This window comes from Myotis myotis, unplaced genomic scaffold, assembly GCF_014108235.1.
Source record: "Myotis myotis isolate mMyoMyo1 unplaced genomic scaffold, mMyoMyo1.p scaffold_m19_p_12, whole genome shotgun sequence".
NCBI lineage: Eukaryota > Metazoa > Chordata > Mammalia > Chiroptera > Vespertilionidae > Myotis > Myotis myotis.
This window is the reverse complement of record NW_023416316.1, coordinates 24,847,847-24,862,011: the sequence shown is the minus strand read 5'-3', so window position 1 is coordinate 24,862,011 and position 14,165 is coordinate 24,847,847. Positions and strand designations below refer to the sequence as shown.

Genomic DNA, 14,165 nt, shown 5'->3' with positions numbered 1-14,165 from the left:
GAGAACTAGAAAATACCTATGATTGGTCCCAGCTTGGACCTATTATATTAAAACTTCTTAGGATGGATCCTGAGTAGCAGTATTTTTAAAGGTCCTCTAGCCTGGCCAGAGTTGCTCAGTGGCTGAGCATTGACCTATGAACCAAGAGGTCACTGCGTGGTTCCTGGTCAGGGCACATGCCTGGGTTTCAGGCTCAAGCCCCAGTGGGGGTGGTGCCAGGAGGCAGTCGATCCATGTTTCTCTCTTATCGATATCGATGTTTCTACCTCTCTGTCCCTCTCCTTTCCTCTCTCTCTCTAAATTCAATGAAAACATTAAAAAAAAAAAAAGTCTTCTAAGTGGGTCCTGATGCATAGCCAGAGTTGAGAACCACTGGATTACACTGAGGGCCCTTCAAGCTGACACTTTCTGTTCTCAGAGGCTAAAAATACTGTGAGACAAAAAGCTCCCTTTCCCACAGAATAGTACTGGTTCCTTGCTGTGGGGCAAGAAAGGAGTGTTCTCTTTTAAAAAGTGCATTCTTTATTTCAAATTTTGGAGTTGGATGATAGCTCCCATTCTTAAAAATCAGACTTCCCCCCAAAAAGTCCAGTCTGAAAATACTCACTGGCTGTGGGCCTGAGAGCATGCCTGAGACGCCAGGGAAACAGCTTCAATCACAGAGTGGTTCTGCCTCCCAGCTGCACCACAACCAACCCCGGTGGCAGAACCAACTGGAGGGTCACCAGTCTCCTGCTTTAGCTGGGTCCCCACATCCTGCTACAGGGGCTCGACTCCCCTCACCCCCAAATGTCCATTGGTCCTCAACTGGCTCAAGATCTGAACTGAGGAAGGTGTATATGTCCTTTAAAATGTAATTGCTGTTGCAAACACAGGCTCAATGCGTAACCATGAAGCTAAAAACAAGATGACTTTGCCTCAATGAAAATTGAAGATGCTATAAAACTACTCCATTCAAGGACTCCTGCCCCTCCTAAGGAAACCCTAAACTCAGACAGAAAGGGCTCGAAGTAAGACAGCTCTTGGAGTTGGTCCAAGCTTGGGTCCTCACCTATGTACGGAGCCCTGGGGAGGTCCCATCCCCTGCCTGGGTCTTGCTAAAGTGAGGGGGCTGCTTGGGGAGATCTCTATAGCTTCCAACTCCTGTTTGATGAATCGGCAACTGCTCTGAAGGGTCTTCCTTATTTTAAGCTGAAAGCTGTTCCCTGAGGCTTCCCTGCACAGGTCCTGGCTCTGCCTGGGGTTGCACATCACATCAATTCCTGCTCCTGGCGGTTCTTCAGAGATGGGAATATGGCAACTGCAGGCCTGGATTCTGCTCTCCTCCAGGATGGCCAGCCATTCCTCGGGAAGTCCACCCCACCCCAGTCTGGTCACTGTGGATAGAACCTACAGGGTGGGAGTAGATGGAAGCAGGTCCCTGGGCCCGGATCCCCTCACACACTTGTCTCTCTGTCTTCACAAACAATATGCCACTGTTACAATTTTAATAAGTTAACTTCATTGACCTTTGTTTTCAGATTTTTAATAGGCCAAGTGGACACTGGTCAAATGGCCTAGGAGTATAATGACCCCGCCAAGGACAGATTTGTCCATTGACTTACTCAAACTGTCCCAGGGGCAAAAGCTAAGTACTGGAGGGGACACAGGGCACATACAAATACAACAGGTTATCTGCACCTAGAACACTTTTTCTCTCTTTTTCTTGGCTAACTCTCACTAGAGAAACTGGTCTTTCAGAATTCATCTCAGATGCCTCTGCCAGGCAGCCTTCCTAGAATCTGGTAGGTGGAGCCAAATGCCCCTCTTCTAAATGCCATCAGTTATCACACCCAGTTGGGGTCCTGTGTCTGCTCCCAATGGACTGTGAGCTCCCTGAGGGCAGGGGTTTCCTCTTACCTATCTTGCCCAGTATCATCTGGCATGCAGATGCCAGGAAATGATTGTTAAGCAACTTTAAAAGCCCAAAACCATAGGAAAACAGAAAGGAAGAATTTAACCACATCAAAGTTGAGAATTTCTTTTCAAGAAGGACTTAAAGTTTATAGGCATGTGACCAAATGAGAGAAGATATTTGCAAAGTCTAAAGCCAACAAGGGACTGATATCTAGATAATATAAGGAACTCTTGCAAATCAACAAGAAAAATACAGTGCCCACAGAATAAAAGTGGTCAAAGGATCAGACAATTAATAAATGTCTAACAAGCACAGGAAGAAATGCCCAAACTCATTAGTAAGCAAAGAGATAATATTTAAAACCACAATATGATATTACTTTATACCTTTAGACTGGAAAAAATGAAAGGTCTGGAACACCAAGTGTTGGTGGGAGGTAGGGACACAGGGATCGCACGCCGGTGGGAGTGGAGACGCGCACGGTGACTCATTGAAAGAGCCATCTGGCAAATTTTCAGCATGTTCAGTGTTCACACACAACTTCCAACCCAACAATTTTCCTCTTGGGCATCTGTCCTAAAAATGCCCAGTTGGGTCAGAGGGGACATGTACAAGGACCCTCATTATTTGTGAAGGCAGAGAATTGAGGTGACCTGGGTGTCTGTCACTGGGAGAGTGGATGGGTGCAGGGTGGGTGTGCCCCATGGGGTGAGTAATGAAAGCCCTGTGCTAGATGTACACACGGGCACATGGAGGCATCTTAGAAAACAAAGTGTTGAGTGAAAAAGAAAAAGAAACAAGAAAGATATGTAATCCAGTTGCATTGACATAAATTTGAAATATATACACACACAAAAAAACACAGTAATATACTACATCTTGCAAGAACAGATACAAACACAACACACTCATTAAACACTTAGAATGGTTGCCTTTCCCTGGGGGAGGTAGGAATAGGGTTTGAAAATAAATGAGGGAAATGAGAGTATCAACAAACAAACAAGAGTTTTCATGTACCAATGATAAGTATGTCCTGAGTAAGCAAGACTGCACTTTTCTCAAGAAACTCTGGAAAGGAGTAAATCTGGGGTCATAAAGAGTGCCCAGGAGAGGAGAAAGAAGCCAACAGCTGCCATGGCCCTTCTCTGTAACAGTCGCCAACCAAGATCATTCAGAGCCTCACGACACTGAATTTTCACCATCCCTCTTAAGGCAAGGAAAATGATCACCTTTTATTTTGCTATTTTTAATTAAATGCTGAAATGATGGCTCAGAGAAATTAAGCCACAGTGCCTAGCTACTAACAGTTAGACACGCCTGTTTCAAAGCTCACATGCTTTCCATATAATAGGAGATGAGTTCCCATCACTGGAGGCATTCAAGCAGAGCTAATACTATAAAGGAGAGCTAGGGCTCCCTTCAACATGGAGAGTCTATGGCTCAATGAAACACAAGGCCTTGGGCTTCCAGATAAGTTCTGGATTATGAGGGCTGAGGTGGTGTCAAGGTCAGGGTCAGTATCAAGGTCAGGATCAGACTTTCAGCCTAAAAGAACTGACATTCACATTATGTCTTTCCATTCCTGCTGACCCACATCCCTACCCGTGTATCCTGCAGTTTGATGGACTATGTCTCCACTCTTACTTGTATCAAGTTGAGTGGCAGCAACAAACTGGCCTTTTCAGTCCCATGGCTTGGGGAAGAGAGCTATAACACATGCCTCGACTGAGGAAAAGGGTACTAAAAACCAGCCTTAAGAGTCTCAAACTGGGGTCAAACTTGCTCTGAAAGTTTTCTAGTAGGTTCTGGGAAATTATCTTCCTGCTTTTATAGGCACTGGCACTGGGCCAGAGAGATTATGAAACCCCTGGGGGGAAAGGGACAGGGACCATTTCTTATTCAGCTTGGCTTCCCCTAGAGGGCTTCATAAAACGCCTGGCAGATGCTCAGGAAATTTGCACTGAATAGAACCGTATCTGTTACCCCAAAGACCAAACAGTAATTAATGTCTGCAAATGGGGAGGACAAGCCTACATTTCACTAGGTACATTCTGAATGACAATTATGTTGTTAGAGCGATAGAGGACCCTATCCCTTCAAATCAAGTGCTGAACTACTCCAAAGTCTGAGTCTTTTATGCGACATAGAAGCAGTATGACATTCAAATACATCACCATTCACGAAGATTCTCACAAACAGGCCTAATGAAGGCAGGGACGGTGAGTTAGAGCACAGATGCTTAGATTTCACGAAGAACAGCATAAATAAGGCTCTAATCATGGCTTCACTCAACTTCCTTCCCTGCTGCAAATTCTGAGCCATGTTTAGACTTTGGCAGTAACATGAATTCTTTCTTCTCATAAGGAAAAAAAAAAAGCCAATTCTCTAGCATTCATCATCATCTAACGTAGTTCAGTGGAAGTCAGTGGTGGCATGGGGGAGGTACTCTGAACTTGGAGTTGAAAGGGGTTTAGGCCAGTCCCACTATACCCAAGGTGTGTGGCCAACAGGATGACAATACCTGCCTTACCTATAGCCATGGGTAGCACCCTTAGAACAGTGCCTGAGACAAGGGTGAGAATGCACGTAATTTATTTGGAAGGTGATCCTAGGACACATTGCTAGGGGTTCAGGGAGGTGAGACAGGGAAGGGAAGGGAGCCAGTACAACGTGCATTATGAGCAGGTTTCTGGGAAGGCAACTGAGGCACAATTCCATTGGGATTGTCCTCAGCTGACATCTGGGGACAGACAAGAACATACCTTGAAGTTCTTGGGAGTTTCCACCCAACGGGAAAGGACACTGGGAAATTTGTCCTCCATTTCTCATCCATCCCTGGCTCAGGGCTGCCCCTGGAAGTGTTAATTCCCTGGACATCTGATCTGTTCCTCTTAATAAGATACTTATTCTGGAACCGTGGATGCTCAGAATTATGGGTGGAATCTACCACATCTATCTAGCCTGGAGGATTGTCCTGATGGGAGGTAAGAGCTCTGGGAACCCTTGGAAATGTAGTAAATGGAGGGAAACTGGGGATTAGGAAGATCATTCTTAAGGCTCTGAAATCCCTTCTGGATTAAAAATGCCTCAGTCCCAAGAGGGATCATGGAGTTAGCCCTGGCACATTAATTTAGAATAGTTCTATTTATTCACCACTCCTAAATTTGCAAAAAAGGTCCTCCCATCTGGAACAACAATGGCTGCCATCATAAATTTGCTTTGGCTCACATTTTTGTTGTCAAGGCTAACTGCTGTTTACCAGACTTTCTGCCTTGACTTAAGTCATGGGAAACCATGAGTAAATGAAGATGCTCCTAAATTTCCACAAGCTGTCTCACTAATTGAGTAAGCATTTACCAAGAGCCAGCCAGGAGTCAGGCAACATGCTAGTAATGTGACTAGGTTCCCACAACTAGAATTTATAAAGCAAAATCTCATTTGACCCTTAACCCAGCCCCAGGGGGCAGGCAGGGCCAGCATTAATGCCATCCCATTGTCTAGAAGAGAAGACTGAGGTTTAGGGAAATGAAGTGTCTTGCCCAGAAAGCAGATCTTGCAAAAGTAGCCCCCTCTGCTGGGGCTGGCTGCTTGTGAGTTAGCTCTGTTGTGAGCCCTGCTGTCCAATCTCCCTTCTAAATAAGAGGGCAAGGCAAGCGGGAGAGAGGGTGTGAAGGGCATTGCAGAAAATAACATGGTAACTCCACGCAGAAGCCATTTACAAGGTCAATGGCATGAGGTAATTTAGGAACTGGTAACCCCTGGGGGCAGGCATATCCTCTGGGCAAATTCCTGGAAGGTCCCAGAAGAGTCTGGACCAGCCTTTCTGGAAGAGGAAGCATGAGCCCAGAGAAGAGAAGGAATGAATTCGCCATCTCACAGTGGGTCAGGGCCTCAGTTTCCTTCCCCTCTGTGAAATGAGATGATAACCTGAATTCCAACCTGGACAGCCTATTCAATATTCAATTCTCTTCATCCTGGCAGAAAAGGCACCTCTGAGACTCTATGAATTTGGGTAACTCACTATTGTGCTGATGTGAACATGCCCCCAAGCACAGCATCCCTCTGTCAACAGGATCAATGTCTATTTTAAAAACATGCAAACAGGAGTATCTTCCAGCTCTAATAGTCAATATAAGCTGAACACAAAGGCAAAGGCAAAGGCAGAACACTGGCATACGTGTGCATGTGAGCACGCAGTGGCTGTCACTGCCACTCATCAGCTGTGTGTCCCTGGGGGAAACATCTCTCTTCCCCATGCCTCAGTTTCCCCATTTACTCTGTGAAGTAAGGAGATAAGATCACCTCTAAGGCCCTCCCCCTTCTGACATCCTACATATTGTTATGTGTGGGTAGCAGCTATACAGGTAGGCAGACAAAAAGGCATCAATGGGGTTTCAACACACCAAGGAAATCTGGATTTGCCCCTGAAAAGTGTCATAACTTTTGACAAAGTGCTAGTCATAATTGCTACTACTTGCTGAGCAAGAGATATATGCACATCTTTCTCTGTATGATATCATCCAGTTCATCCCACATCCTAAGATGATAAGTAGTATTATATTCTTTTTTCTTTAAGTTTTTTAAAAAATATATTTTATTGATTTTTCACAGAGAGGAAGGGAGTGGGATAGAGAGTTGGAAACATCGATGAGAGAGAAACATCGACCAGCTGCCTCCTGCACACCTCCCACTGGGGATGTGCCCACAACCAAGGTACATGCCCTTAGCCGGAATTGAACCTGGGACCTTTCAGTCCGCAGGCTGACGCTCTATCCACTGAGCCAAACTGGCTAGGGCAGGATTATATTACTTGAGGACATCAGTGCTCAGGGAGGTGAAGTCACTTGCCTGATATTCTACAGCAACTTGAACTCAGGTGAGTAAAACCCACCTTAATACTGTTTGCTACACTGCTTTCCTTATAAATGCCTAAAATCAGCCACTGGAGTTGGTGTCTAATCCTAACATCGGGAAAAGGCAATAAAATTGGCACGCACTTGTAGCTGTGATTGGCCGATCAATATTTTACAAAATATTCTCCTAGAATGATATAATTTGAGAACTGGAAATGTGACAAGAGAATTTAGCTGCAATCACTCAAGAAAAAAAAAATAGTATCTTTGCCAAGATGCTTACTTTGTTCAACCGATGAAGAAGTAAGACTTAACAAATGGGAAAGTAATTACGTTTGCCTAAAATTACATCTTTTGTGCACGTCAGAGAGCTGACATGTGTTTCAATTACCTGCCACAGGAAGACAAATGGGTAAATCTACAAGATTGCATTATGGAGCGATAGTATCCAAGGACACCTCTCCTGATTGATCTGAATCCAGTGGGGATTTGTCTGAATGAATCTGAGTAACTTGATTTCATTTCTTGCTTTCCCCAGATGACTTTGGGATTTCAAAGTGAGTTGACACAGAAGGCACAGCTTCCAGAAACATCCAGATGCTGATGAATGATCATCTAGTGCTTTTGGCGAATAACCCTGCTAATGACTATACTGAGCTGAACTGAGGTGTCTGCCTTGAGGAAGGCCCAGTCCTACTCCTCACAGATGCCCTGTGCGCTTTGACAAGCCACTGCCCCTCTGGCCCTATTTCCTCCTTATCACACGAGAAACTTAGTCTGGATGATTTCTGAGGTCCCTTCCAACTCTGACAGCAGAAAAGTTCAACAAATGTCCTGGGTCTTAAAAAAAAATGTAGTGATTATAGATTAAAAGAAACTAGAGAGACACATTAACCAAATACAAAGAGTGGACGTTGTGTGAATTCTCTAACAAACCAATTGTAGAAACATTTTTGAGCTAATTGTAGAATTAACATAGACTGGGAATGAAAGGATATTATTAATTGTTAAATGCTTTAGGTGTGATAATGGTACCATGGTTATGTTTTTAAAAGTCCTTGTCTAGTAGAAATGCATACTGCAGTATTTATAGATTGAAATGAGATAATGTCTGAGAGCTGCTTTAAAACATTTACAGAAAAAAATAGAGGGGTAACGGTGAGTCAAGATAAAGCAAGATAGGCAAAATGTTGATAATGGTTGAAGCTGGGTGATGGGTTTACTATGCTATTCTCTCAACTTCAGAATCTGAAGATTTCTATAATCAAAACCTACAACAATGCAAGTTTTCTCAGGATATTGGAACTGACTTACCCCTCCCCCCTTACTTTCAGGAGTTTCTCAGAGTCATGTGGGAGGACTGAATGGGCCTGAAAAGTAATACAGTGAAGAAAAAATATCCTAAATATGTTGAAACTACTGTTTTCACAGAGAAGTGTTATCTATTGACTTTGATTTCTCTTATCTGGAACATCATACTTTCATTTGTTTTGATGTATTTTATTGCATAAGACAACATCCCTGAAAACAGAATTTATCAAGTAGAAAGAAGAAGCATCAAAAAGCCTACCTTGAAATTGAGTAAATTTAATGGTCCCCATTCTTTCCCCGTTCCGGAACACAACTTGACCCTAAAAACAAAGCAAAACAAACAAACAAGAACAAAAGAGAAATGCCATATTAGCTCAGACGCTACTGATCTCAACTGAAATTCATTAACTATACAATGCAATTATTAATATTAGAGGAAAAACAGATTCCTGTTAGGCTACAGATGCAAAATTAAACTAATTGTTTTTAAACTGGTTGTGACTTTATCTATTTAATTTAAGGAGCACAAAATCAATAATGGAACTAACACATGTGAATTAAAGCCGAGATATGCATCATCATTATCAGCACAGCTATTTATTAAACATCCACATGCCCTGTGTAGTCCTGGGACAAGGTCTTCCAGGGCGCTGGAAGGACAGAGGCACCGATGAGGCCCATGAAGCCTGGCCCTGATGCTTCTGTGCTCCATTAAGATGTGTGGCTTTGCCGAGGCTATTTGGCTTGAGGACCAGACGGGGGCTGTAGGTCAGTTAGCATTTCTTATTAAGGACAGAGGATGTTTTTGTAAGTTCTTCCTGAGTTCTTCCTGAGTGGGGCAGCACAAAATTAAGCTTCTTGTGCCAGCGACATGACTAGTGTCACAGGCAGCTGAGCACCCTTCACTAGGGAACCCTGGGGGCTAAAGACAGTGAGTGGCTTTGTTGGCTGATACAAGGGTTCCACATGCTGGGCTAAACAAACTGGGAACATGAAGAAGGACTGGTCTCTCCTTGCCAATTTATGGTCCACCTAAAATTCTGCAACCAGGCAAGGAAATTGTCACACATTATATCAATGGATCTTGTGACAAGCTTGAGTGAAAAAGGGGATAATCCTGATTTAACAAATTAAGAAACTGACTGAGGAAGGTATGCCCTTTATGTGAGGTCACTGTAAGCTGCTGGAGTTCAAATTCGAGTTTGATTTTAATGTCCATGCTATTTCACTATAGCATGCTGTTTCTGATCCAGAAATAAAGTCTTTCCTATCTCTCCATTAATGAGATACAGGAAAAGAAATGGTCTTAAATGTGTACTGCTTTACTCTCACAGTTGTGCTCTTACATCATCAGGAAATAGCACAGAAAAGTTCAGATCCTGCTCAATTCTCAGGAGAAAGTGCCAGAAAATATCTTCCCTTGGTGGAAACTCAAAGTCTGAGGCCCTGAGGCTCTTGGCACAAAGAGAGAATCACTCAACCTGTTCTCAGAACAAGAAACACCTTCTGAAGCCACTTTGCCACCTTTGGAAATCCCGAAGACAGCTGTGAGGACTATCAGTTTGAGACGAATGCCCACCGAATTCTATATTTAGGTGCCGGTAAGCAACTCCCTGGTGTGTGAAACACTTCAGTGTAAGGTGAGACAGGAGCTGTGATTTTATTTCTAGGGATGACTGAAAAACACAGAACATCTTTCAAAAGGATCACTTTTATGCAAATGGACCACTTTGCATGGGTGGCAAAGATGCAGACATGGTCCCCAAGGAAGACATTTGTCTGACGAAGGTGGAGATCCAACTACTTCACCCATCTCCTGCCAAGCTTTGAAGAATTCCAGACTTCTAGATATAAAATGTGGACAAAGCCTGCAGAATCCTTATTAGTTAAACGAAAAAGCATACAGAGTGGTATTCAAAGCTTGGACAGGATGGATAGAGTATGGGTGGGGATAAGAAAGAATCTGCTTTTACTTTTTTGTCTCCCCCCCCCCCCATTTACTTTCTAAACAGAACTAATTAGTCAACTTTTAAAGTAAGACCTGTCATACTTTATTTTACTCACAATAATCATTTTCACTAACAGCGGTTCCTCCCAGCTCCTTAATTTCTCAGGTGATGCAGTGGAAAGAAGCCAGCATCTGAGTTATGGACCTAGCATGGCACCTCGTCTACAACAGGCACTCAGTAAATGGCAGTATTGATTTTTATTTTAAAACTAGAGGCCTGGTGTATGGAATTCGTGCATGGGTAGGGTCCCTAGTCCTGGCCGGTGATTGGGGCTGATCGGGGCCTTCCTTCCCTCAGCTGCTGGCTGCCAGCTGGGGCCTTCCTTTGTTCCACACCGCCCCCTGGTGGTCAGCGCAGGTCATAGTGAGTGGTCAAACTCGCGTCAGTCGAATTCCCAAGGGGACAATTCGCATATTAGCCTTCTATTAGATAGGATGTTTAATAGAAGAGAGCCGAAATAAGAAAAGATGGTTTAAGCACCAGGGAACTTTCCAATGCTTGGGAAGATATTTTCCACATTGTGTGATTTCAGCTGGTAAAGGGTAAACTATTGGGCCTTTATCCGAGGTGTCCTCCTCTCAGAAACAACAGCCCCCAGTAGACTGAGTTCTTGCACCACACTATTTGGACTAGCATGGGAGAGACTGAGAACTCTGACGGTGGTAACTGGATCGTGATGGGCACACAGGTGGGTAACTGGCTTTACTGAGGGTCTGCACCAGAGAAGGAGCCAAGAAGCTCTGCAAAGCCCCTTCTGGGGAAGATGTGTCATGTGATTCTTTCCTGAAGGAGTTACCATGGCACCTGCTGGGTTTGACCACTGAAGCCAACTCTGCTACCCTGGCCATGGCTGACAGGACAGGGACCATCGTCCCAGCCAATTCATCCTCTTTCAGACTGGACATGAGGAAGTTAATCAGGTGATTTTCATGAAATTCTGCCCAATAGGGGTCCTCCATATTTGAAGGTGGTCAATTCACACAATGTTGTACAAATATAGGGTGTCCCCAAAATGTAGACACATACTTTGAATAATTATAAAGACAGAGTTTATTAAAATACATTTCCCTTTCCAAAACTGAGCTATCAGCTGTTAAAGTGCATATACATTTTTTTGGGACACTGTATTTACCTACACTGGGCCAGGTTCTCTTGTAAGTGCTAATCCTGCTTTTTTGAGAGCTTTATATTTGATTAGGAAGAAAAGACAAAACCAGTTTGCCAATAAATGAATAAGAATATTTCAGTTAGTGAAGAGTACTGTGAAAAAATAAGAAGGGAGTGGCTGGGCGAGGGGAGCAAATCTATTGTGCTGCCAGGAAAGCTCTCACGGCAGAGGTGACAGAAGAGCTGAGGCCTGCATGGTCAGAAGGAGATACTCCACACAAAGGAAGAAGCCATGCAGGGCAAGGCCCTCAGGTGGCAAAGGAACAGAAAGGGCCAGTGTGAGGAGCAGAGGGGAGGTAAGCAGGCCAGATCACATTCCACCTGGAGGTCATGGCAGGGCTCTGGAGGGCAGCCAAGAGCCTAGGGGTGGGGAGGTTAAGCAAGTAAGTACTATGACCTGAGTTAATATTTGGGAAGACTGTTCTGGCTGTCAGGTAGAGAATGGATGGCAGCATGGCAAAACGAGGGAGCAGAGAAACTGGAGGCTCTACAGCTGGTAATCCAGATGTGAGGTGACAGTGGCTGAGGCTAGGGTGGTGGCCAGCTCAGAGTGCATCGCCAAGGTGGCTGAGCACTGCGGCCTGAGCAGCAGTGGACTTCCACTCTCCGCCTCCCATACTGAGTGGTGGATGCCCTGCTGTGCTGCTCTGATGCCCCCATCAGGATGGAGGCGTATCCTGGCTGCTGCTGAGTTGTCCTGCATCCAAAGGGAGCTGTGTCTATTAAGGTTATGCCCCTTCCTGGGGGCCAGCCTACATCCAATGGTCAATGTGAGGGACATAATTCTAGGCCCTGTACCTCAATTCAGGACAACGGTGAAGGACCATGGGATCCAGAGGTCCCCGTGGGGGGCTGAGGCTGGGATTGCAGCTGTATCACATTTCAACGTGTCCCTCTGCCTGATCCTGCTTCACTTCCTCCCTTCTAGGTGTTGTTCCTGAGAACACTCCTTGATAATAAACTTGCTGTATGCTAGTCTTTGTCTCAGAATCTGTTTCCTGGGAAACCCAACCCTAACACACTTGCCCTCACAGGTCACTGGGACTATATCTTTCCTGACGAGGCTGTGGGGACAGAGGCAATGGTCTGAGTGAAGCCCAGGCAGCAGCTGGACTGCTCCAGCTTCACGTGCTGGGCAGCTCAGCCAGGCCAGCTGCACTGGCTTTGGTTTCTTAAGCCCCAGCTCGAGCAGGGATTTTTCTCTCTCTCCTCACGCATGTATCCTTTATGTATATATAGATGCCGTGACTCTCCTTAAGCTTCTGCCGTGTGCGATCCCAGGGCTATACTGAGGATCAATCCATGTGATGCATTAAATTCCAAAGTAACAGAGTCTGGTAACTCTGGCCGGGGTGGTGGCTGATATCTGTTGGCTCACAATCCATACTCACTCTGTATCCTCCTCTCTGTTGCAGGGGCCCAACACCCAGAAACCACATTTCCCAGAATCCCCTACCAGCTGGTTTCCACTTAGGCTCTGCTAATGAGAAGCATTCATGGGAAATTAGAAAGTATGCATAAGGGAAATCTATTTTTTTCCCCTGCTGTGGTTGCAGCAGCAAAAGCTGAGCGACTGCAGGTGTCTGTGGGCTCAGGCAGCCCTGCACTGTCAATGTGGGGGTGCTCCTCGCTGCCTGTTCAGTGGCCAGTGGCGGTGGGGGAGGGGAGTTCCCAGAACAGCAGGAGGGTGGTTGCAGGAACCTGAGGGATCAGTGTGCAGAGGCAATGGCAACACTATGCCCCTTTTTGTGCCTTCAGCCCAGGGGCTTGGCTGTTTCTCTGAATGCTTATCTCCAGTGACAGCACCGACCTGTTTTGCTCCTCCATCCCTTCCAATAAAGTTGCAACCAGTTCCCTGTCTTAAATCTCCCTATGAAATGCCTGATTTGGTTTTTATTTTCTTGTCTGCATATTGATTGATCATGGATTCTAACTTCCGAGGAGCTTGTAAGAATGACCATGGAGCTCATCTGGAATGAAAATAAAATAATGGAGGTAAAATCCCAGGTGGAAAATTTATAAGGATTTTTGTTCTCCTGAAAAAGATATTGCTAATACCAGGGAAAGCAGTCTGATCCAAACTAACAGCTCAGGTTGAAGCGGGAGCCATAAAGCTGCATTTCTTTTTCAAAGAAATCTTCAGAATGCATAAGGTAATGTGGAAAAAAACTAAGTTGCAGCATTTGCCAGACAAGAGTAAATATTGGCAACAGTATGACCTTGGACAGTCATTGAATGTTTCTGAGCATCAATTCTCCTATTTGAAAAATAGTAAGAACAATACTTGCTCCTCAGGATTGTTTGTGAGAATTAAAGTAGGCAATTATGAAAAGGGCATAAGCCAGGATTGGCACATAATAAAGAGTAACTATTATAATTCCTCCAGGTAATGTGAGTTGGAAAAGTTCCACCCGATGTCCGTTCAGAATCCCCAGAAAAATCAGTGGAGAGTAGAATGTACCCCAAGGATTCCAGCAGCCAGTAGGATTCAGCAGCCTCCTCTTAGAAAAAGTAATTGTTTTCATTGTTCATCTTTACTGTTTCATTACTAAGCATGGGTAAATTTCACTCCGACGACAGTTTATGAATTGTATGGGTCAAGCCCATGTTGGTCTCTTTCTTTCAATTTCACAGTGGAGGGCAGAGATGTCCTGCCCTGAAATGATCTGATGTCCGGCTGGAGCTGGAGGCTAGACAGTGTGAGGACTCACTTCGTTCAGCCTAGTTGCCTGGAGCTCTGGGCCCACTGAGGGACAGACACAGTCTCTGCAGATCACTGCAAATTTATTTAGGGAAGGATCTCATTCCCTAACTGCACTCTTGTCTCTGGGCAGTTGCATTTGTCTTCAGGAGGTGTGAGCATGCATGCTTATCCGAATGTTTGATTTATGCTATGGGTAAATAAGATGTGCCCTGACATGTCATTCA

At 44.7% G+C, this 14,165-nt stretch overlaps 1 protein-coding gene across 1 annotated transcript in view; it reads right to left on the bottom strand.

The window, feature by feature from the left end:
- Positions 1-14,165, bottom strand: part of GABBR2 (gamma-aminobutyric acid type B receptor subunit 2) — a 312,749-nt gene that overhangs the window by 82,170 nt on the left and 216,414 nt on the right. The window contains exon 8 of the mRNA XM_036330236.1: positions 8,321-8,381. Coding sequence (XP_036186129.1) covers positions 8,321-8,381 — 61 coding nt within the window. The remainder of the gene's footprint in view (positions 1-8,320; positions 8,382-14,165) is intronic.